Source organism: Anomaloglossus baeobatrachus, chromosome 4 (assembly GCF_048569485.1).
Source record: "Anomaloglossus baeobatrachus isolate aAnoBae1 chromosome 4, aAnoBae1.hap1, whole genome shotgun sequence".
In the NCBI taxonomy this organism is placed as follows: domain Eukaryota; kingdom Metazoa; phylum Chordata; class Amphibia; order Anura; family Aromobatidae; genus Anomaloglossus; species Anomaloglossus baeobatrachus.
In genome coordinates, this window is record NC_134356.1 from 611,463,277 (window position 1) to 611,489,028 (window position 25,752).

General features: G+C 49.6%; 1 protein-coding gene across 3 annotated transcripts in view; it reads right to left on the minus strand.

Annotated features, from left to right (window-relative positions):
* LMAN2L (lectin, mannose binding 2 like) overlaps nt 1–14,672 on the minus strand; it is a 67,421-nt gene extending 52,749 nt beyond the window's left edge. For all 3 annotated transcript variants that reach the window (XM_075346208.1, XM_075346207.1, XM_075346206.1), the window contains exons 1-2: nt 14,505–14,672; nt 3,654–3,772 (exon numbers count right to left, since the gene is read on the minus strand). In XM_075346208.1, coding sequence (XP_075202323.1) covers nt 3,654–3,772; nt 14,505–14,658 — 273 coding nt within the window. In that variant the 5' untranslated portion in view covers nt 14,659–14,672. The remainder of the gene's footprint in view (nt 1–3,653; nt 3,773–14,504) is intronic.
* Between the last annotated feature and the right edge of the window lie 11,080 nt (nt 14,673–25,752).

Here is a 25,752-nt window from a genome sequence, read left to right on the forward strand (position 1 = left end):
CGTGTTGGCTCTAACTTCAAGCCAGAGCCCATAAGGGATGGTGAAGGAGCGCGGCATGAAGGGATTTCTGCCCTGAAGTCAACCTTAACAGCACTGCCGCCAGGGGAGTGTGAAGGGACATGCCGGGGGTCCAGTGGACCCGCTTTTCTTCCAAATCTTTAGAAAAAATGAAAAATCAAAAAAGGATGCATGTGTGTGTGTGATCCTCCTGACACAAAGCTTGAAAACTGGCTAGGACTGGCTAGCAGGGGGTGTATATGCTAGGAGGGAGGAGCTACACGTTTTGAGTGTAGTAACTTTGTGTGTCCTCCGGAGGCAGTAGCTATACACCCATGGTCTGGGTCTCCCATAGGAACGATAAAGAAAATTCTATCCTGTAGCCGTGGGAGATGATATCCCGCACCCACTGATCGGAGACGTGTTGAAACCACACGTCGCCAAAGTGGGAGAGCCTGCCACCGACCAAGGACGTTGCTGGCGCAGCCAGATAGTCAAGAGGAGGCTGCCTTAGTGGCAGCGGCTCCTCCGGTCTTTTGAGGACGCGGCTTTGCGCGCCAGTTGGGTTTACGATCCTTGGCTGCGGTAGTGGACGAGGTCGAGGGCTTAGAGGATGACCAGTTAGAGGAACAAAAGGAACGAAACCTCGATTGGTTCCTGCCCTGGACAGGTTTCTTGGCTTTAGTTTGTGGCAAGGAAGTACTCTTCCCGCCAGTAGCTTCCTTAATTATGTCATCCAGCTGTTCCCCAAACAGCCGGGACCCAGCAAAAGGGAGACTCGCAAGGAACTTCTTAGAGGAAGCGTCTGCTTTCCACTCTCGAAGCCACAAGATCCTGCGGATCGCTAGGGAGTTAGCGGAGGCCACCGCCGTGCGGTGAGAAGCCTCCAGGATGGCAGACATGGCGTAGGATGCAAAAGCCGAAGCTTGAGAAGTTAAGGCATCCGTCTCAGGAATAGAGTCCCTGGTGAGGGAATGCATCTCCGCCAGAGAGGCAGAGACTGCCTTAAGAGCCCACACTGCCGCAAAAGACGGGGAGAACGAGGCTCCTGCCGCCTCATATACAGACTTGGCCAGAAGGTCAACCTGGCGGTCAGTGGGATCCTTAAGAGAAGTGCCATCAGCCACAGCTACGACTGTGCGGGCTGAGATTCTGGACACCGGAGGGTCTACCTTTGGGGACTGTGCCCATTCCTTAACCACCTCCGGTGGAAAAGGAAAACGGTCATCTGAACTACGCTTCGGAAAACGTTTGTCAGGACAGGCCCTGGGCTTGGTAACAGTGGTGTGAAAGCTGGAGTGGTTAAAAAACATACTCCTAGGTTTCTTAGGAGAGGTAAACTGGTGTACCTCTACCAGAGAGGGTTGTTCCTCTGACTCTTGTGGGTTGAGGTTCAGAACGGAGTTAATGGATGCAATCAAGTCACTGACATCCGCATCACCCTCAGACAAGTCAATGGGGTACATAGAGGTAGCGTCTGAACCCACAGTTAACGAGTCCTCCTCGCCCTGCACCTCGGCTCGGGAATCAGAGCCGTGGGACGAGGAAGGAGAAGGGTCCCTGCGTCTCCGTTTAGGGGGACGGGGTCCTAGGACATGCTCTGAGAGCTCTGCAGAGCTCGGAGCAGCAGAGGCACCCTGAGAAGGGGGCTGATGCATGGACAGCAGTGTCCGGGACAACTGCCCCATGGAGTCGGCAAAAGACTGGGAAATAGCTTGTGAGAAGGACGCTACCCAAGCCGGGGGTTCAGCCACCGGGGCCGGAGCAGCCAGAGGGACCCCTGAGGAGGCTCCAGGCTGAGACACAACCATATTAGCACAGGCATCACAATGTGGGTATGTGCTTGGCTCTGGCAGAATGAGCTTACAAGCAGTGCATATAGCGTACATGTTTGCAGCCTTGCTTCGGGTGACAGACATGCTGCTGAGGTGGCAGCTCTGCAGCAAGAATACACTCCTGTAGAATGCCCTGAGAGTGTATAATAAAAAGCCCACAACCAGAGGTTGTGGCTTACCAGTCCGCTCTCTGTGTGCCCTCCGGATTCCACAGCTCCAAGCCCCAGTGAAGCGTCAGCCTTCCTAAACAGCAGCAGCTGCAGCATCCAGCGCCGTCAGTGTAGAACGCTGAGAAAATGGCGCTGGGAGGAGGAGGGGGGGCGTGTATTAGCCCAAGAGCGGAAAAACGGAGGGCCAGGGAGAGATACAGGGGAGGAAACATCTCCCCAGAGAGGAGTGTCCTCCCCTGCTGGCCGAGCGGTGGGCGGCGCCACGCTATGCATACTGTATGCATGACATGCAGAGGAGCCGAAACCGAAACTAGGCCCAAACTGAAGCCGGGGCCTAGATTTTAAAGTGCGGCCGACGAGCAGGCACCTTCGGCGCGGTTCTCAGGGGAAACCCCCAGAACCGGCCGGAATTTACAGTAACGATACAACACATACTGTCCCCCTAGTAAAAATACCCGGGACCCCTGAAAAACGTCTCAATACTTAGCTTTGAGACGCAGGGCCATGTCCCTGGAGAGGGGGGTAAATGCTCCTTCCAGCAGGAACCAGACAGGGCTGCGGATGGAGACCGGTCTTCTGCAAGCAGAGAGGACCGTGGAGGCTCCCACTTCAACCCAGAGCCTCTAAGAGGATGTGAAGGAGCGCGGCATGTGAAGGCTCCAGCCTTATAAGTCAACCTTAACAGCACCCCGACAGAGTGGGGTGTGAAGGGACATGCCGGGAGTCCAGACTGGACCCGCTTTTCCTCCATATCTTTAAAATTAAAATAAAAATGAAAAAAATATCAGAGAATGCAAGTGTGTGTACCTCCTGAAACACAAAGCATTGAACTGGGTAGATTGTCATCCAGGGGGTGTATATAGCCCGGAGGGGGGAGCTACACGTTTGAGTGTAGTACTTTGTGTGTCCTCCGGAGGCAGAAGCTATACACCCATGGTTTGGGTCTCCCATAAGGAACGATAAAGAAAGATGTAAGACTTGTCATTGATAGAGTCGGACTTCCAACCTTGTGTATCATGCGTAGACATTAAAAGGAATGACGATACATTTCCATGATCACCTACAAATACTACACACATTGCAGTCCTCATTCTCTGCAGATAAAAATTACGTCCAGAGCTGAAGAAAATTCTGATATTGTTTCCTTGTGAGTCATTTTTATGGTGTTCAGTGGTAAAAACTACTGACTTTTACATTTTGTTTGTCATCTTCGAGGACTTGAACCTGGTTTGATCGCTTGTTCTATATACTGCAACGCTTTAGTATTACAGGATATAGAAAAAAATGATCTGCTATGAGGGAGAACCAAGATGGAGTGACGAAGCCTTCAGTAGACCTCAGACTGTCATGATAATTAATTAGCGCCCTATGATTATGTTTCAAGAGGGTGGAGAAGGGAACCAATATGTAAGGCTGCTTCATTTCAAACCATTTAAGTGCCAAAGTCAGAGGCATGTGTGTGGTTAAACAGCAGCGATCAGAGCTGGCTCCAGTCTCTGCTGTTAGAGGCAGGTGCTGACTGCATAAAACAGCCGGCACCTTCCCTCAGCTCCTGAGCCGTACACCTCTACTCAACCTGAGACCTATAAATACACCACAGGTAATCAATAGAGAGCAAAAGGGCAACCATGCAGTAAATACCAGCTCTTACCATACGATTCCACACAGCCCCTTGCTTGCTCTGTAAGTCTGGAGTGAGGCGGACATATTGAGGAGTAACCAGCACGTTGCCCATCAAGTCCCATAGAGATGACGAGGAAGAACCCACACCTGAAAGAAAAGAAGGGAATTTTGTTTACTTACCGTAAATTCCTTTTCTTCTAGCTCCAATTGGGAGACCCAGACAATTGGGTGTATAGCTACTGCCTCCGGAGGCCACACAAGGTATTACACTTAAAAGTGTAAGGCCCCTCCCCTTCTGGCTATACACCCTCCCGTGGGATCACGGGCTCCTCAGTTTTAGTGCAAAAGCAAGAAGGAGGAAAGCCAATAACAGGTTTAAAGACAAATTCAATCCGAAGAAACATCGGAGAACTGAAACCATTCAACATGAACAACATGTGTACTCGAAAAAACCAAAAATCCCTAAGAAAACAGGGCGGGTGCTGGGTCTCCCAATTGGAGCTAGAAGAAAAGGAATTTACGGTAAGTAAACAAAATTCCCTTCTTCTTTTTCGCTCCTAATTGGGAGACCCAGACAATTGGGACGTCCAAAAGCAGTCCCTGGGTGGGTAAAAGAATACCTCGTGATAGGGCCGTCAAACAGCCCTGTCCTACAGGTGGGCAACCGCCGCCTGAAGGACTTGTCTACCTAGGCTGGCGTCCGCCGAAGCGTAGGTATGCACCTGATAATGCTTGGTAAAGGTGTGCAGACTCGACCAGGTAGCCGCCTGGCACACCTGCTGAGCCGTAGCCTGGTGCCGTAATGCCCAGGACGCACCCACGGCTCTGGTAGAATGGGCCTTCAGCCCTGAAGGAACCGGAAGCCCCGCAGAACGGTAGGTTTCAAGAATTGGTTCCTTGATCCACCGAGCCAGGGTGGATTTGGAAGCTTGCGACCCTTTACGCTGACCAGCGACAAGGACAAAGAGTGCATCCGAGCGGCGTAAGGGCGCCGTGCGGGAAATGTAGATCCTGAGTGCTCTGACCAGATCCAACAAATGCAAACCTTTCTCAAATTGATGAACTGGATGAGGACACAAGGAAGGTAATGTGACATCCTGATTGAGATGAAAGGGGGATACCACCTTAGGGAGAAACTCAGGAACCGGACGTAGAACCACCTTGTCCTGGTGAAACACCAGGAAGGGAGATTTGCATGAGAGCGCCGCTAGCTCGGACACTCTCCGAAGAGACGTGACCGCCACTAGAAAAGCTACTTTCTGTGAAAGACGAGAAAGGGAAACATCCTTCATAGGCTCGAAAGGCGGCTTCTGGAGAGCAATTAGAACCTTGTTCAGATCCCAGGGCTCTAACGGCCGCTTGTAAGGAGGGACGATATGACCAACTCCTTGCAGGAACGTGCGCACCTGAGTAAGTCGTGCTAGGCGTTTCTGAAAAAATACAGATAGCGCTGAGACTTGTCCTTTAAGGGAGCTGAGCGACAAACCTTTTTCCAACCCGGATTGCAGGAAGGAAAGAAAAGTAGGCAATGCAAAAGGCCAGGGAGGAACTCCCTGAGCCGCGCACCAAGATAAGAATATCTTCCACGTCCTGTGGTAGATCTTGGCGGAGGATGGTTTTCTAGCCTGCCTCATGGTGGGGTGGTAATAACATTTCCAGATAATCCTGAAGACGCTAGGATCCAGGACTCAATGGCCACACAGTCAGGTTCAGGGCCGCAGAATTCAGGTGGAAAAACGGCCCTTGAGATAGCAAGTCTGGTCGTTCTGGTAGTGCCCATGGTTGGCCTACCGTGAGGTGCCACAGATCTGGGTACCACGATCTCCTCGGCCAGTCTGGAGCGACGAGGATGGCGCGACGGCAGTCGGCCCTGATCTTGCGCAGCACTCTGGGTAACAATGCCAGAGGTGGGAACACATAAGGTAGTCGGAATTGCGACCAATCTTGAACTAAGGCGTCTGCCGCCAGAGCTCGGTGATCGTGAGACCGTGCCATGAAAACCGGGACCTTGTTGTTGTACCGTGACGCCATCAGGTCGACGTCCGGCATCCCCCAGCGGCGACAGATCTCCTGAAACACGTCCGGGTGAAGGGACCATTCCCCTGCGTCCATACCCTGGCGACTGAGGAAGTCTGCTTCCCAGTTTTCCACGCCTGGGATGTGAACTGCGGAACGTGTCTTCCACCCACGTTAGAATCCGTCGGACTTCCTGGAAGGCTTGCCGACTGCGTGTGCCACCTTGGTGGTTGATGTATGCTACCGCTGTGGAGTTGTCCGACTGAATTCGGATCTGCTTGCCTTCCAGCCACTGCTGGAAGGCTTGTAGGGCAAGATACACTGCTTCTGATTTCTAGAACATTGATCTGAAGGGTGGACTCTTGCTGAGTCCACGTACCCTGAGCCCTGTGGTGGAGAAAAACCGCTCCCCACCCTGACAGGCTCGCGTCCGTCGTGACCACCGCCCAGGATGGGGGTAGGAAGGACTTTCCCTTTGACAATGAGGTGGGAAGAAGCCACCACTGAAGAGATTCCTTGGCCGCCTGAGAAAGGGAGACGTTCCTGTCGAGGGACGTCGACTTCCCGTCCCATTGACGGAGAATGTCCCATTGTAGTGGACGCAGATGAAACTGCGCGAAAGGGACTGCCTCCATTGCTGCAACCATCTTCCCTAGGAAGTGCATGAGGCGTCTCAAGGGGTGTGACTGGCCTTGAAGGAGAGATTGCACCCCTGTCTGTAGTGAACGCTGTTTGCCCAGCGGAAGCATCACTGTCGCTGAGAGAGTATGAAACTCCATGCCAAGGTATGTTATCGATTGGGTCGGGGTGAGATTTGACTTTGAAAAGTTGATGATCCACCCGAAACTCTGGAGAGTCTCCAGCGCAACGTTCAGGCTGTTTTGGCATGCCTCTTGAGAGGGTGCCTTGACAAGTAGATCGTCCAAATAAGGGATCACCGAGTGACCCTGAGAGTGCAGGACTGCTACTACTGCTGCCATGACCTTGGTGAAGACCCTTGGAGCTGTCGCCAAACCGAAAGGCAGGGCTACGAACTGAAGGTGTTCGTCTCCTATAACGAAGCGTAGAAAACGCTGGTGCTCTGGAGCAATCGGCACGTGGAGATAAGCATCTTTGATGTCTATTGATGCTAGGAAATCTCCTTGAGACATTGAGGCGATGACGGAACGGAGGGATTCCATCCGGAACCGCCTGGTTTTCACATGCTTGTTGAGCAGTTTTAGGTCCAGAACAGGACGGAAAGACCCGTCCTTTTTTGGCACCACAAACAAATTGGAGTAAAAACCGTGACCTTGTTCCAGAAGAGGAACGGGGGTCACCACTCCTTCCGCTCTTAGAGTGGACACCGCTAGCCGCAGAGCATCGGCTCGGTCGGGAGGTGGAGAAGTTCTGAAGAAGCGAGTTGGAGGACGAGAGCTGAACTCTATCCTGTACCCGTGAGACAGAATGTCTCTCACCCAACGGTCTGTGACCTGTGGCAGCCAAATGTCGCCAAAGCGGGAGAGCCTGCCACCGACCGAGGATGCGGAGAGAGGAGGCCGAAAGTCATGTGGAAGCCGCCTTGGTAGCGGGTCTTCCGGCTGTCTTTTTTGGCCGTGACTGAGTTCGCCAAGAATCTGAGCTCCTCTGATCCTTTTGAGTCCTTTTGGACGAGGAGAATTGGGACCTGCCTGAGCCTCGAAAGGACCGAAACCCCGACTGTCCTCTCCTCTGTTGGGGTTTATTTTGTCTGGGCTGAGGTAAAGATGAATCTTTACCCTTGGAGTGTTTAATGATTTCATCTAAGCGCTCCCCAAACGGTCACGAGAAAATGGCAAACTGGTTAAACACTTTTTGGAAGCAGAATCTGCCTTCCATTCTCTTAACCACAAGGCTCTGCGTAAAACTACGGAGTTGGCGGACGCCACTGCCGTACGGCTCGTAGAGTCTAGGACAGCATTGATCGCGTAAGACGCAAATGCAGACATTTGAGAGGTTAAGGGTGCCACCTGCGGAGCAGATGTACGTGTGACCGTGTCCATCTGTGTAAGACCAGCTGAAATAGCTTGGAGTGCCCATACGGCTGCGAATGCTGGAGCAAACGACGCGCCGATAGCTTCATAGATGGATTTCAACCAGAGCTCCATCTGTCTGTCAGTGGCATCTTTAAGTGCCGCCCCATCTTCCACTGCAACTAAGGATCTAGCTGCGAGCCTGGAGATTGGAGGATCCACCTTGGGACACTGGGTCCAGCCCTTGACCACGTCTGGGGGAAAAGGATAACGTGTATCCTTAAGCCGCTTGGAAAAACGCTTATCCGGATAAGCGTGGTGTTTCTGGATTGCTTCTCTAAAGTCAGAGTGGTCCAGAAAAACACTTAATTTACGCTTGGGATACCTGAAATGGAATTTCTCCTGCTGTGAAGCTGTCTCCTCCACAGGAGGAGCAGGGGGAGAAATGTCCAACATTTTATTGATGGACGCTATAAGATCATTCACTATGGCGTCACCATCTGGTGTATCCAAATTGAGAGCGGTCTCAGGATCAGAATCCTGATCAGCCATCTCCACCTCATCATACAGAGAGTCCTCCTGCTGGGACCCTGACCAGTGTGATGAAGTCGAGGGCCGCTCATAGCGAGCTCGTTTAGGCTGTCTGGGACTGTCGTCCGTGTCAGAGCCATCACCCTGGGATGCAAGAGACACCCCCGGATCCCGGAGCTGTTCCGACTGAGGGGGACCAGGGAGCAATGAGTTAACAGTGCCCATGGCCTGAGGTACTGGTCTAGACTGCAATGTTTCAAGAATTTTAGTCATAGTCACAGACAATCTGTCAGCAAAGACTGCAAACGCCGTCCCTGTCACCTGGACAGTATTTACAGGAGGTTCTGCCAGGGTCACCTCCAGCAGAGGCCCCGGCCGAGCAAGTGCCACAGGGGCCGAGCACTGCACACAGTGGGGGTCAGTGGAACCTGCCGGTAGAACAGCCCCACAAGCGGTACAAGCAGCATAGAAAGCCTGTGCCTTGGCACCTTTGCTTTTTGCGGTCGACATGCTGTTGTGTCCTCTGAGAATCTAGGAGGGTATATAGCAGAGGATCCCCAGCGACCGTACAGTGCAATGTAAAGCTGCAAGCATAAAATACAATATACACTTCGGCACCAGTGGGGTCAGCCCTTGAGGGCAGCTTACCGCCCGCTGAAAAGCGGGTGTGTGGGCACCAGAATCCCGTGTCTGGGTCTCCCAGTCTCCTCTCTCCAGCTCAGACTGCACACAGGAATGGCTGCCGGCGTCCTGTGAAGAGAGGGATCGTGGGCGTGCCTCAGACAAAGTGCGGGAAACTGGCGTCCCACTGTGTCCAGTGTGAGGGCTGGAGTATGTAAAGTAGACTCCAGCCCTCTGCGCTGACATTCTATACAGCGTCCCGCCCTTCCCCTGACTGGCAGGCCTGGGGGCGGGAACGAAACGAAACAAGGCCGCAGAAAGCCGGGGACTCGAGTAATAAGCGCGGCCGTGATATATGCACGGCCAGCGCGGAAGTCCCCGGCGCACCACAAGTCCCAGCCGCGCCGCAGCGCTGACAACAGTGGCCGCGCGGCAGTTTCAATACATGTCCCCTCTCAGCAAAGCTGTAGATAGGAATGGCACCAGCGCGCAGCGCTGTTGTCCCCGGCGCACTAACACACCCAGCAATGCTGCAGTGTGCGCGCGGACTGTACGGGGACACAGAGTACCTTGTCGTAGCAGGGCCCTGTCCCTGACGATACTCCGCTCCATATCCAGCAGATTCCCCAGGGGCTGTGGACGGAGCACGGTCTCTGTGCCTGGAGACCGGTAAATCCCACTTCACCCAGAGCCCTAAGGGGGATGGGGAAGGATGCAGCATGTGGGCTCCAGCCTCTGTACCCGCAATGGGTACCTCAACCTTAACAAACACCGCCGACAAAAGTGGGGTGAGAAGGGAGCATGCTGGGGGCCCCATATGGGCCCTCTTTTCTTCCATCCGACATAGTCAGCAGCTGCTGCTGACTAAACAGTGGAGCTATGCGTGTATGTGTGCCTCCTTCGCACAAAGCATGAAAACTGAGGAGCCCGTGATCCCACGGGAGGGTGTATAGCCAGAAGGGGAGGGGCCTTACACTTTTAAGTGTAATACTTTGTGTGGCCTCCGGAGGCAGTAGCTATACACCCAATTGTCTGGGTCTCCCAATTAGGAGCGAAAAAGAAAAAATCATAATCATCTTCAGAGCGGCTTTATAGGTAAAGCTTCATAGTTTAATTTCTCTCCATATTCTTTACCATTTTATTTCTGCCTTACGTCCATATTTGCCCCCCAGGGTTCAGTCACTGAGGTCACCTACATGCGCCCCACCATATCTATCCAGCACATTCAGGAGCGCTTCACTCCCCTTGTTAAAAGTGGTTGTCCGGAACAGGTTTTATAAAATTAGAGAAACATGGCGGCTTCCTTCCAAATACAACTCAACTCTTCACTCCGCTCTGGTCCACGAGCTGCTCCCTTGGACGGGCAGAGAGCTAAAGGGGCTTTCCATTACTTTTATATTGATAATCAGTCTTAAAATAGGCCATTAAAATCAGATCTATGCTGGAGCCCCCACGGCAGTGTACGAGGCAGACCACCATAACACTGTAAACTGGTCAGTGGCTGCTGCGGGTCCAGCACCTTATGTCCTACTCTCCCGCTAACCACCATGGAGCGGAGCTGATCCACTCTGTACACTGGTTACATCTGCCAGCCTCTGGACTAGTCCCAGCTTATTACTGGGGGTGCCGGGTCCCCACCGATTTGATATGAATGAACTATCCTAAGGCCCCCATACACATTGGACACATTTCACTCCCGACCCCCGTACACATGAATGCTCGGCCTGATGTTTTTCAATGGGAAGAGCTGAGAATGTCGCTCAGGCATTGGCTTATGTCCTGAAGAGGAAAAAAAAAAGGATCAGATGATCAAATACAGCCTGCCGGACCCTTATGTCCCCCGACATCATCAGTCAGGACACAATATACTGGCCGCTGATATAGGCAGACATTGCACATATGTATGGGGACCTCACGAATAGATAAACATAGGAAACCTCATTAAAGGGAACCTGTCAGCTCCCATATGCGATCTAACCTAGTAGCAGGGTGATGTGTGGCCTAGTAACCCCTTCCTACCCATCCCTGTGTTGTAATATTGTGTAATATGAATGTATAAGAATATGTTTTATTACTTACATGATCCCTATGTAAATGAGCAGAGGCTCTAGCCCCCTGAGCGTTTGCATGGTTTCTGTGGTATCGCACCCCTGTGGTGTGATACCATGGATTTACATGAGCAACGTCACCGTCGCTCCTTGAGATCCCGCGCGTGCACGCTTACCATTCCTGCAGCCTTGTTATCTGGGTGTTTGCTTCTCTGCTTCAGACACGCACTGAGCACTCTCAGAAGACTCCTGCGGTTCCGGTCATGCGCAGAGTGTGTCTGAAGCCGAGAAGTAGGCACCCTGATAACAAGTCTGCGGGAATGGTAAGCGTGCACGCGCGGGATCTCAAGGAGTGACGGTGACGTTGCTCATGTAAATCCATGGAATCACACCCACAGGGGCGTGATACCACGGAAAGCATGCAAACGCCCATGGGGTGATGCGACGCCCTGGGGATTAGAGCCTCTGATCATTTATAGGGAACATGTAAGTAATAAAACATTTTTATACATTCATATTACACAGTATTACAACACAGGGATGGGTAGGAAGGGGTTACCAGGCCACACATCACCCTGCTACTAGGTTAGAACACATAAATTACCTGACAGGTTCCCTTTAACTTGTGTTCTGCACATGCGCTGGTTCTCTCCAAATACCCAGAAGTCAGAGCAGGATCAGAGGAGCAGAACGGGAATTAATCCTCTGCCCAAACGACAAAACCCACTGCACAGGAACATGTAATATGAGGTGCCATCCACACCAATCAACAGATGGCAGCGGCTCAACAGGACGCCTAGATGGTGCGGTATCGTCCGGTGGACATGTAGGACCTAATCTGCAGCGTATATATCTAATAGTATGGGTGTCATCAATAGGCTGTGAGCCAGACACTGTGCATTGCACGTACCTGTGTGACTGGTGCCCTATGTGCATTGCACGTACCTGTGTGACTGGCGCCCTATGTGCATTGCACGTACCTGTGTGACTGGTGCCCTATGTGCATTGCACGTACCTGTGTGACTGGCGCCCTATGTGCATTGCACATACCTGTGTGACTGGCGCCCTATGTGCATTGCACGTACCTGTGTGACTGGCGCCCTATGTGTATTGCAAGTACCTGAGTGACTGGTGCCCTATGTGCATTGCACGTACCTGTGTGACTGGTGCCCTATGTGCATTGCACGTACCTGTGTGACTGGTGCCCTATGTGCATTGCACGTACCTGTGTGACTGGCGCCCTATGTGCATTGCACGTACCTGTGTGACTGGTGCCCTATGTGCATTGCACGTACCTGTGTGACTGGCGCCCTATGTGCATTGCACGTACCTGTGTGACTGGTGCCCTATGTGCATTGCACGTACCTGTGTGACTGGCGCCCTATGTGCATTGCACGTACCTGTGTGACTGGCGCCCTATGTGCATTGCACGTACCTGTGTGACTGGCGCCCTATGTGCATTGCACGTACCTGTGTGACTGGCGCCCTATGTGCATTGCACGTACCTGTGTTACTGGTGCCCTATGTGCATTGCACGTACCTGTGTGACTGGCGCCCTATGTAAACCTCATTAGTGTGCATTTATGCTATCAGCAACCACCTCCTGCATGATATGGTAGGCTGTAAGTGATGGTATTCTGCACCTGTGTTACCCTCACCATCACAGGGGGCCGGCTGCATCCTGCGAGTGCATCTGCCATTTAACCCTTGTTGACTAATGGCTTTTTTTGGTGAGTTTTCTTGAGTTTTTCAGAATTTATGTCCTTTGCGGTGAATTGTTTCGCTGCAGCAATGGATCAGATTTGCTAAAACCTCACTCACAATGCCACTCCTGTAATGTGCAGCGGATTTCTACCCAGAAAATTCAGATGGATAATCCCCTGCAGCCCGGACCCCTGTGGAGGAGTCCTGTGATCAGGGCTATGTGACACCAGGCACTACCAAAACAGAAAGGTGGCGCTGTCCCAGAAAAGAAGTAGCTGGGTGTCAGTTTTCATAGAAATGGAGACCGCCGATGTCTCCGCTGCATCCGGGATGATGACTGAGCTGTGCGACATCTGTCGAATGATGCAACAGTTTTGCAAATCAATTTGCCTAATTTTCTTCTCACAAGTTAATGAAAACCCTGGAGAGAAGCTCCGCGTGTCGTGTAATGGGGCTGTGCACATACTGATGGCTTAGGCTTGGAATACGTCATCAATATCCGAGCTAATACAACACATTTGGGTGTTTATCTCAAATGTAAATGGAGCGGCAGCGACGAGCCTGTCTTGATGTGAGATCAGGACCTCCAATCTCGTGATTAGTGGGGTCTCACTTGAAAATGGTCGACAATGAATAATAAGGACAATTAGAAAATAACACAACTTTACATTATGGGTGGAAGGGAAGAAATCAGTGTCACAAAATGTAGCCGATCCTTATGAGGCAATACGAACCTGACTCCTTGTATATACAGTGTCTCTGACTCTGATCCCCCTGTGTATATGGTTTCCCTCTAAGGTGGTCTCTGGCTCTGATCCCCCCTGTGTATATGGTTTCCCTCTAAGGTGGTCTCTGGCTCTGATCCCCCCTGTGTATATGGTTTCCCTCTGCGGTGGTCTCTAGCTCTGATCCCCCCTGTGTATATGGTTTCCCTCTGAGGTGGTCTCTGGCTCTGATCCCCCCTGTGTATATGGTTTCCCTCTATGGTGGTCTCTAGCTCTGATCCCCCCTGTGTATATGGTTTCCCTCTATGGTGGTCTCTAGCTCTGATCCCCCCTGTGTATATGGTTTCCCTCTATGGTGGTCTCTAGCTCTGATCCCCCCTGTGTATATGGTTTCCCTCTGCGGTGGTCTCTAGCTCTGATCCCCCCTGTGTATATGGTTTCCCTTTATGGTGGTCTCTAGCTCTGATCCCCCCTGTGTATATGGTTTCCCTCTATGGTGGTCTCTAGCTCTGATCCCCCCTGTGTATATGGTTTCCCCCAGCAGTTGTCTCTGGCTTTGATCCACCCCCCTGTGTATATGGTTTTCCCCTGTGGTGGTCTCTGGCTTTGATCCACCCCCTGTGTATATGGAGTCCCCCAGCAGTGGTCTCTGGCTTTGATCCACCTCCCTGTGTATATGGTTTCCCCCAGCAGTGGTCTCTGGCTCTGATCCCCCCTGTGTATATGGTTTCCTCCAGCGGTGGTCTCCGTTTCTGCCCCCCCCCTCCGTGTATATGGTGCCCACCAGTGGTGGTCTCTAGCTCTGTTCCCCCCCCTGTATATGGTTCCCTCCAGCGGTGGTCTCTGTTTCTGCCTCCCCACCCCCCTCCGTGTATATAGTGTCTCCCAGCAGTGGTTTCTGGCTCTGATCATCCCCACCTCTTACAGGACAGTCCCTATGACACCCCCCCCCCCGTGTGTATATGGTGCCCCCAGCGGTGGCCTCTTTCTTTGATCCCCCCCTCCAAGGTGTATATTGCGCCCCCAGTGGCGGTCTCTTTCTGATTCCCCCGTGTATATGGTGCCCTAAGCGGTGGTCTCTGGCACACCCCTCCCCCCCGTTACTTGACAGTCCCTATGATCCACTGCACTCAGTATAACGCCTAGTCACATGCTTTCTGCCCCTTTCTCCCACTTCCGCCCACACCGCTGCCCTGTGGCCACCTCTCGGGTATTGTTCCCGCTGCTCCGCTGTGTAACTCACCCTGGTAGGGCTTGCTCAGCGAGTGTTCCCTCTTCAGATACTCCTCGGTCTGATCTGCAGCCACAGCGCACAGCCGCACAGCCAGCAGCAGACCGGCCCACCATCGCTCCGGCCGGCCCCTCAGCCCGACACTCCGTTTATCCGCCGCCGCCATCTTGCTACTCTCCGCTCTGTCACTGGAGCCAGCCAATCAGAAGGCAGAGAGAAGGAGGGGCGCGCGGACGAGTCCAGCACAGTAACGTTTCCATTGGAAATCCGATGGCCAATAGGAAGGCGTATTGTAAATGCCGTACTTTGATTGGCTAGTGAGCTGTGAGCCTGGTTGCCTGGGTTACGAGTAGTAATGTTCCCAGTCTCCTGAGGTCAGCACAGTGCAGAGCCCGTGTACTCTGCGGACAGCGCGCTGCTGCAATCAGTCACGTGACAGCCCAAATCCCGAGTGGACCCCACAGACAGCGCCGGCGAGATCTGTCTGCAACAAAAGCAAAACACTCCCCCTCCTGGATTTTACTTAACATTTTTTAAAAACAATAAATTTTTATTGAGTTTCAAATTATTAATACAGGAAATGAAAAACATTAAAGAATGGTGATTGCTTCACGTATAGATTGGAGTAAGTCATAAACATTTGATATACCGTGAAATTCAACTGAAGCCATTTTGGCCGTCTAATCCATCCCATTCTAAACCATTTCTTATAAAGCTGATATTTAGAGTCTGGTAATAGGATGGCACTGCAAAAACTAGTTTTCTGCTCTTATATATAATCAAGTAAATTTCCAATCGTAAACCCCAAACTTGGGGGACTCTACATTAAACCAGAAGAGAGAAAACTACTAAAGTAGAGCAAGAAATATGGCAAGCTAGAAAGTAAGAGAAGAATTAAGGCAGAAAGAGCTTAGGACATCGCACGTTATTTCAAGATGTGGTGGTATAGTGGAGAAGACAAGAACGCCTCCCAGTGAAAGCAGGTCTTGGCTACTGTATCCCTTTCCTGTTGGGACCCCGCCACCAGTAATTCCATGCGGTGTGTCATGCCCACCTCCGCAAACCACTCCTCCAGAGACGGGGGATCCATGGATCTCCAATGTCTGGGGATCACGGTTTTCGCTGCCTGCAGTAAATGTCTAAGCAGTGATTTTTTATATTTAGATTTGGATATGGGGAACATATAGAGCAAAATTGCTTCCGGGGACGGAGGAACTGAAATTCCCGTCACTTCCAGCACTATCCTGAGGACTCCGTTCCAAAAAGCGTTCAGGGTTGGGCATGACCACCATATGTGTACCATCGTTCCCGCCTCTGTCCCGCATCGCCAACACGTATCCGGCACCCCTGGAAACCATTTGTTCACTGTTACTGGAACCTTGTACCATCTCGATACTATTTTATAACTCGTTTCTTGTGATTTAGATGCTATGACTGATTTATGAGAGAGGGAGAAACACTTATCCCATTGGGTTTTCGTGAAGGTTTTATTCAGTTCTGATTCCCATGCTTTACAATAAGAGGGTAGGGAGAGGAGATCTTTTTCCGAGAGCAGTCTGTAGATAACCGAGGTCGTATGTGGGATGACAGGTTTTGTGAGACATAGCGTTTCAAAAGTAGATAATGGGCGTATCAATGTTTCTTTTTCGGGGATAGATGTAAAAAAGTGCTGGAGCTGGGTATATTCATATACTTGTCGTGGCGTGGGGGGGGGGGTTTCTCCCAAGATCGTGTTAAGAGACAGTAATATCCCGTTTGGGGCCACCTGGTGAAAACGCAAAGGGCGGGATTTGGGGTGGCCTAGGAATATCGGGGCGACACAACCTGGTTCGAACATGGGGTTGCCTGAAATAGGAAACAGGGGACCATTCCTGTCCACCAACCCTTTTTTCATCGAGGGGACGTTCAGAGTCTTTAGCGTGTTGGCTGTTGTATAAGATATTTCTAGGTTGTTTGGCAATGAGGGAGAGCGAATCCAGGGCAGGGTTCCCACCGGGATCTGGCATCTATCCGTTGCCATGCGGACCTACATTTTCGTCGAATAATTGTGGATTAGGTCCAATACTCGAGCATGAGCTGCTGCTTGATAGTAACGACGACAATCCGGTAAGCCCGTCCCACCCGCGTCTTTGGGTCGAGTTAATGTTTCCCAACGGAGTCTCGGGTGTTTTGACGCCCATACGAAGTTCCTAAATTGTCGCCGAATTCCATCCCAAAACGATGCTGGAATGTAGGTGGGGATTGTGTGAAGTAAGTACAATAGGCTGGGCAGAATGGTCATCTTTAATATGTTAATGCGACCGAACCATGAGAAACTCGTCCGCTCCCATGTGGCCAAATTAGTGTCCAGTCTGGAGAGAAAAGGCTGAAAGTTCAGAGGGAACAATCTGGAGAGATCCGAAGGTAGCCGAATGCCCAAGTAGGTTATTACATTGTCCGTGGGCCACTTAAAGGGATAATGCGACCTCAGGACCCGAACCGTCTCGTTGGAGAGAGACACATTCAAGGCCTCGGACTTATCCATATTGATCTTAAAATTGGACCATCTACCGAATCCCTCCAGGAGATCCACCAAGTTAGGTAGGGAGGACGTTGGGTTGGTTATATAGATTAAGAGATCGTCGGCGAATGCGGAGCATTTATATTCTTTACCGGCTACTTTGATTCCACGAATTTCAGGGTTGTTACGGATGGCAGCCAAAAGGTGTTCCATAATTAATATATAAAGAAGGGGGGATAGGGGGCAGCCCTGTCGGGTACCATTATGGATGGTAAAGGGGGTTGAAATTGAACCATTGATTTTTAAATTAGCTGTTGGAGATTTGTATAGTGAGAGGATTTTAGCGCGAAAAGAGGGACCGAGGCCAATATGTGTAAGAGTTTGTGAGAGGGAAGGCCATGAGATTCTATCGAATGCCTTCTCGGCATCAAGGGATAGAACCATCAGCGGTATTTTATGGGTCTTTGCGTAGTGTATAATATCAATAGTTTTTAGGGTGTTGTCCCTTGCCTCTCTTCCCGGGACAAAGCCCACCTGATCCAGATGGATCAGCGAGGGGAGCAGTGAATTTAGCCTATTAGCTATTAATTTAGCAAAAAATTTTAAGTCAATATTTAAAAGGGAAATAGGGCGGTAACTTTTACAGATGTGCGGATCTTTTCCTGGTTTAGGAATTACTGTTACATAAGCAGCCAAGGATTGACCCGGGAATGGGCAGGACTCAGAGATAGAGTTGAATGCGACCATCATCAATGGAGACAATAAGTCTGCAAATGTTTTGTAGAATTTCCCTGTAAATCCATCCGGTCCCGGGCTTTTATTACTCGGTAGGTTTTTTATTACCTCTGCTAATTCTGAGTGGTCAAAAGGGTTTTCTAGGTCCGCTATCGCTTCCGGACTCGGGATATTGAAGGGGGATGTGATTGAGTGAGAGGGGTTCACCGGCTTGGGGAGGTTGTATAAATTCGAGTAGTATGTACGAAAAGTGTCTGATATCTCCGCTGTAGTATGGACCATGGTATCAGTAGGCCCCTTGACACAGGGGATAAAGTTTTGGGTGCATTGCGAGCGTAAAGCTCTAGCAAGCATCCTCCCAGGTTTATTGCCGAATTCATAGAAGCGGCTGCGTCCTATTTGGAGGTATCGCTTATAAGAATCGTCTAATAATTTTTTGACTTCCTGTCTTGCTTTGAGGAGATTTCTTAATGTTTCTGTCGAGAGCGCATTTTTATGGGCTATTTACTTAACATTTTTTTGTTGCAGGATGAGCTGTGCTTTATGCAGGATTAATATTTAGATGCACATATCCCTACTAATAATGCAAACAACAAATCAACTCATGTTTTTATTTTTTATCATTTACGACATACACTATGTAGAGAGAGAACTGATGTTATAGATGTATTGTGCAGGTTGTTACAACCATCACAGTCCCAAATGTCTGCATTATGTATGGACTGGCCATAGTGGCGCAACTAGAGCCCCCCCCCTTCATTATGTAGTAATGTGACGCCCCTGGACTAGTCAGGGCGTCACAGGCTACTGTACACTCTATCCTTAGTGCAGGACTCAACCCCTCGTGGTTCTGGGTTCCCAACTTAGGCTACTTTCACACTTGCATTCAGCGCAGTCCGTCACAATGGAGAATAGCGCAATCCGTTAACGCACTGCGCTATTCTCCATAGACTTGTATGGACGACACACTGTAACGCAAGTGTCTGCGTTGCATCCGCTGGACGACGCAGCGTCGTTATTTTGACGCTGCGTCGGGCGGAGGGAACGCAGCATGTAACTTTTTTTGAGCAGCGCAATCCGTTGTCTCTTGGTGGCCGAAAGTTCAGCTGAGCGCCCGGCAGCCGGCATGTGAGAGCTCTCAGCTGAGCACCCGGCAGCCGGCATGTGAGAGATCTCAGCTGAGCGCCCGGCCACCGGCATGTGAGTGCGCTCAGCTGATTGCCCAGCCGCCGGCATGTGAGAGCGCTCAGCTTGAGCGCCCGGCAGCCGGCTTTTGAGAACGATCAGCTGAGTGTGCGGCCGCCGGGTGATCAGCTGATCGTTCACAATAGTCTGCTGCAGGTAAAAATGTAAAGAAGAAAAAAAAAAAAAGCTTTCCGTTGTTTTGTACGATCCGTTGCACCCGTTGTGTCATTATATGCAACGCATCCGTTGCATCCGTCACACAACGCAATGCAACGGATGCCGTTAAACACAAGTGTGAAACTAGCCTTACAGTACTGCCTCCATCAGCATCCAATAATCCCAATCACACGTCACCCTGTGAGACACACCAGTGGGCTACTAAGCTGAATTAGGGCTGCCCACCTAGGGGTTAGGCAGGGAGGTGGGAGGTGTCAAGTGATTTAGCTCCATTGGAGCAAGCAGAACAGTCGGCTCCAAGGGAGCAAAGGGAGCAATAGTAGCCCTCAAGCAGTGAGGAGCTACAGGGAGCGTGTGGCTCCCGGGGAGTAAAAGGTTGGGTTGCAGACGGTGGTCTGGACCCGGAGGAGTCGGAGACCCGGTCGCGGACTATTCGGACCGGGTGCCTGGACTTAGTCTTGGAGGACGGTCAGCAGATCGAGTTCAATAGCCGGACCAGGACCGAAAGCATGGCGGGGTACTGGACCCAAGGTCGGGGAGAGGCTTCAAGCAACCCGGCAATTAACCTGTGGAGGATAGTGACTTTATGGATTGTCCCCACGAAGCTCAGAGATCGGAGTAACTAGTGCAACGAGTGGGATAGGGCTTTCCAACCTAAGCAGCCCACAGAAATCCCAAGCGTGAACTCCTGAGAGCACAGCTCCTTTACCCAAAAAGTGGGGAGCGGGGCCCGGACAGCTTCAGGCTTACGGGCCACTTGGACACTTCTAAATTTGTGCACAGAGGCAGGCTCTGGGCCATCAGGCAGTATTGTAGGGGACGGATACCCGGACGGGCTCCTCCTAAGAGGACAGCGGCTCCCAGAGACTTGGTTTACCTCATTGTCAGAGTCTGCTTTTCATCTGGCTGAGTACCTGATTAATCCCTGCTCTCAACAAGCCTGCGCTCCCCTGCACTCCACTATCCAGAGTCCCGGGGCCTTCCCTACCTGTGGAGGGAAACATCATCTGGCTGCCCCCGATTCCATCAACCCCGGGTACTCCCATCAGCAGCGGCGGTATTCCCCGTTACCGCACACCACGGGTGGTGTCACAAACTGTATCTACTACCCCTGTAAATAATCCCCCTTTCACATTTGAGAGTGGCCCTAGCCCCCGGGTCCGGAGACCCTCGAGCCACAAGTAATCACCCCCCGGATCCGAACGGTTCGACCGCTACTGGGGCGGCACAGTTATATCCCCCATCCTGGTGTATATGTCCCAGATCTTGGGATATAGGTCCCCCATTCTAGGCCCATGCTGATATATGTCCCCATCCTGGTATATATATCTCCATCCTGGTATGTACGCTGTGCAGAATTATTAGGCAAATGAGTATTTTGATCACATGATACTTTTTATACATGTTGTCCTACTCCAAGTTGTATTGGCTTGAGAGCCAACTACCAATTAAGTAATTCAGGTGATGTGCATCTCTGCAATGAGGAGGAGTGTGGTGTAATCACATCAAGACCCTATATAAGGTGTGCTTAATTATTAGGCAACTTCCATTCTTTTGGCAAAATGGGTCAGAAGAGAGATTTGACGGGCTCTGAAAAGTCCAAAATTGTGAGATGTCTTGCAGAGGGATACAGCAGTCTTGAAATTGCCAAACTTTTGAAGCATGATCACCAAACAATCAAGCGTTTCATGGCAAATAGCCAACAGGGTCGCAAGAAGCGTGTTGGGCAAAAAAGGCGCAAAATAACTGCCCATAAATTGAGGAAAATCAAACATGAAGCTACCAAGATGCCATTTGCCACCAGTTTGGCCAAATTTCAGAGCTGCAACGTTACTGGAGTATCAAAAAGCACAAGGTGTGCCATACTCAGGGACATGGCCAAGGTAAGGATGGCTGAAAAACGAGCACCTTTGAACAAGAAACAAGAGAAAACGCCAAGACTGGGCCAAGAAATATCTTAAGACTGATTTTTCAAAGGCTTTATGGACTGATGAAATGAGAGTGACTCTTGATGGGCCAGATGGATGGGCCAGAGGCTGGATCAGTAAAGGGCAGAGAGCTCCACTCCGACTCAGACGCCAGCAAGGTGGAGGTGGGTACTGGTATGGGCTGGTATCATCAAAGATGAACTTGTGGGACCTTTTCGGGTTGAGGATGGAGTGAAGCTCAACTCCCAGACCTACTGCCAGTTTCTGGAAGACAACTTCTTCAAGCAGTGGTACAGGAAGAAGTCGGTATCGCTCAAGAAAAACATGATTTTCATGCAGGACAATGCTCCATCACATGCATCCAACTACTCCACAGCGTGGCCGGCTATTAAAAATCTAAAAGATGAAAAAATAATGACATGGCCCCTTTGTTCACCTGATCTGAACCCAATAGAGAACCTGTGGTCCCTCATAAAATGTGAGATCTACAGGGAGGGAAAACAGTACACCTCTCAGAGCAGTGTCTGGGAGGCTGTGGTGGCTGCTGCACGCAATGTTGATCGTAAACAGATCAAGCAACTGACAGAATCTATGGATGGTAGGCTGTTGAGTGTCATCATAAAGAAAAGTGGCTATATTGGTCACTAATCTTTTGGGGTTTTGTTTTTGCATGTCAGAAATGTTTATTTCTAAATTTTGCGAAGTTATATTGGTTTACCTGTTGAAAATAAACAAGTGAGATGGGAATATATTTGCTTTTTATTAAGTTGCCTAATAATTCTGCACAGTAATAGTTACCTGCACAAACAGATCCTCCTAAGATAGCCAAATCTAAAAAAAAACCTCCAACTTCCAAAAATATTAAGCTTTGATATGTATGAGTCTTTTGGGTTGATTGAGAACATAGTTGTTGATCAATAATAAAAAAAAATCTGCTAAATTAGAACTTACCTAATAAGTCTGCATGCGGTGTAGATCTCCATCCTGGACCCCTTCTTGGCACATATGTCCTCATCCTGGTGTGTGTGTCCCCCATCCTGATATATACAGTACAGACCAAAAGTTTGGACACACCTCATTCAAAGAGTTTTCTTTATTTTCAGGACTCTGAAAATTGTAGATTCACATTGAAGGCATCAAAACTATGGATGAAAACATGTGGAATGAAATACTTAAAAAAGTGTGAAACAACTGAAAATATGTCTTATATTCTAGGTTCTTCAAAGTAGCCACCTTTTGCTTTGATTACTGCTTTGCACATTCTTGGCATTCTCTTGTTGAGCTTCAAGAGGTAGTCACCAGAAATGGTCTTCCAACAGTCTTGAAGGAGTTCCCAGAAATACATAGCACTTGTTGGCCCTTTTGCCTTCACTCTGCAGTCCAGCTCACCCCAAACCATCTCGATTAGGTTCAGGTCTGGTGACTGTGGAGGCCAGGTCATCTGGCGTAGCCCCCCTATCACTCTCCTTCTTAGTCAAATAGCCCTTACACAGCCTGGAGGTGTGTTTGGGGTCATTGTCCTGTTGAAAGATAAATGATGGTCCAACTAAACGCAAACCAGATGGAATAGCATGCCGCTGCAAGATGCTGTGGTAGCCATGCTGGTTCAGTATGCTTTCAATTTTGAATAAATCCCCAACAGTGTCACCAGAAAAGCACCCCCACACCATCACACCTCCTCCTCCATGCTTCACGGTGGGAACCAGCCATGTAGAGTCCATCCGTTCACCTTTTCTACAAAGACACGGTGGTTGGATCCAAAGATCTCAAATTTGGACTCATCAGACCAAATCACAGATTTCCACTGGTCTAATGTCCATTCCTTGTGTTCTTTAGCCCAAACATGTCTCTTCTGCTTGTTGCCTTTCCTTAGCAGTGGTTTCCTAGCAGCTATTTTACCATGAAGGCCTGCTGCACAAAGTCTCCTCTTAACAGTTGTTCTAGAGATAAGAAGGTGTGTCCAAACTTTTGGTCTGTACTGTATATGACCTAGATCCTGGTATGTATGTCCCAGATCCTGGGATATATGTCCCTCTCTCTATGCCTATCCTCATATATATTTGTCCGCCATCCTAGGATATATGTCCTCATCCTGGTATATATATGTCACAGATACAGTTATATATGTCCTCCATTCTAGGCCCTTACTGATATATATGCCCCCATCCTAGTATGTATTTCTCTATCCTGATCTATATGTCTCCCATCCTGGTCTATATGTCCCACATCCTGGTATGTATGTCTCTATCCTGGTATATACAGTTAGGTCCAGAAATATTTGGACAGTGACACAATTTTCGCGAGTTGGGCTCTGCATGCCACCACATTGGATTTGAAATGAAACCTCTACAACAGAATTCAAGTGCAGATTGTAACGTTTAATTTGAAAGTTTGAACAAAAATATCTGATAAAAATTGTAGGAATTGTACACATTTCTTTACAAACACTCCACATTTTAGGAGGTCAAAAGTAATTGGACAAATAAACCAAACCCAAACAAAATATTTTTATTGTCAATATTTTGTTGCGAATCCTTTGGAGGCAATCACTGCCTTAAGTCTGAAACCCATGGACATCACCAAACGCTGGGTTTCCTCCTTCTTAATGCTTTGCCAGGCCTTTACAGCCGCAGCCTTCAGGTCTTGCTTGTTTGTGGGTCTTTCCGTCTTAAGTCTGGATTTGAGCAAGTGAAATGCATGCTCAATTGGGTTAAGATCTGGTGATTGACTTGGCCATTGCAGAATGTTCCACTTTTTTGCACTCATGAACTCCTGGGTAGCTTTGGCTGTATGCTTGGGGTCATTGTCCATCTGTACTATGAAGCGCCGTCCGATCAACTTTGCGGCATTTGGCTGAATCTGGGCTGAAAGTATATCCCGGTACACTTCAGAATTCATCCTGCTACTCTTGTCTGCTGTCATGTCATCAATAAACACAAGTGACCCAGTGCCATTGAAAGCCATGCATGCCCATGCCATCACATTGCCTCCATCATGTTTTACAGAGGATATGGTGTGCCTTGGATCATGTGCCGTTCCCTTTCTTCTCCAAACTTTTTTATTCCCATCATTCTGGTACAGGTTGATCTTTGTCTCATCTGTCCATAGAATACTTTTCCAGAACTGAGCTGGCTTCATGAGGTGTTTTTCAGCAAATTTAACTCTGGCCTGTCTATTTTTGGAATTGATGAATGGTTTGCATCTAGATGTGAACCCTTTGTATTTGCTTTCATGGAGTCTTCTCTTTACTGTTGACTTAGAGACAGATACACCTACTTCACTGAGAGTGTTCTGGACTTCAGTTGATATTGTGAACGGGTTCTTCTTCACCAAAGAAAGTATGCGGCGATCATCCACCACTGTTGTCATCCGTGGACGCCCAGGTCTTTTTGAGTTCCCAAGCTCACCAGTCAATTCCTTTTTTCTCAGAATGTACCCTACTGTTGATTTTGCTACTCCAAGCATGTCTGCTATCTCTCTGATGGATTTTTTCTTTTTTTCCAGCCTCAGGATGTTCTGCTTCACCTCAATTGAGAATTCCTTAGACCGCATGTTGTCTGGTCACAGCAACAGCTTCCAAATGCAAAACCACACACCTGTAATCAACCCCAGACCTTTTAACTACTTCATTGATTACAGGTTAACGAGGGAGACGCCTTCAGAGTTAATTGCAGCCCTTAGAGTCCCTTGTCCAATTACTTTTGGTCCCTTGAAAAAGAGGAGGCTATGCATTACAGAGCTATGATTCCTAAACCCTTTCTCCAATTTGGATGTGAAAACTCTCATATTGCAGCTGGGAGTGTGCACTTTCAGCCAATATTATATATATAATTGTATTTCTGAACATGTTTTTGTAAACAGCTAAAATAACAAAACTTGTGTCACTGTCCAAATATTTCTAGACCTAACTGTATATCTCCATCCCGGTATATATGTGCCCCATCCTGGTATATATGTCCCAGATCCTGTTATATATGTCCTCCGTTGTAGGCCCATCCTGGTATATATGCCCCCCATCTTTGTCTATATGTCCCCCATCCTAGTATATATGTCTCCATCCTGATATATATGTCACCATCCTGGTATATATGTTTTCTTCAAAGTAGCCACCTTTTGCTTTGATTACTGCTTTGCATGCTCTTGGCATTCTCTTGATGAGCTTCAAGAGGTATTCACCGGAAATGGTCTTCCAACAGTCTTGAAGGAGTTCCCAGAGATGCTTAGCACTTGTTGGCCCTTTTGCCTTCACTCTGCGGTACAGCTCACCCCAAACCATCTCGATTGGGTTCAGGTCTGGTGACTGTGGAGGCCAGGTCATCTGGCGTAGCACCCCTTCACTCTCCTTCTTAGTCAAAATAGCCCTTACACAGCCTGGAGGTGTGTTTGGGGTCATTGTCCTGTTGAAAAATAAATGATGGTCCAACTAAACGCAAACCGGATAGAATAGCACGCCGCTGCAAGATGCTGTGGTAGCCATGCTGGTTCAGTATGCCTTGAATTTTGAATAAATCCCCAACAGTGTCACCAGCAAAGCACCTCCACACCATCACACCTACTCCTCCATGCTTCACGGTGGGAACCAGGCATGTAGAGTCCATCCGTTCACCTTTTTTGCGTCACACAAAGTCTCCTCTTAACAGTTGTTCTAGAGATGTGTCTGCTGCTAGAACTTTGTGTGGCATTAACCTGGTCTCTAATCTGAGCTGCTGTTCACCTGTGATTTCTGAGGCTAGTG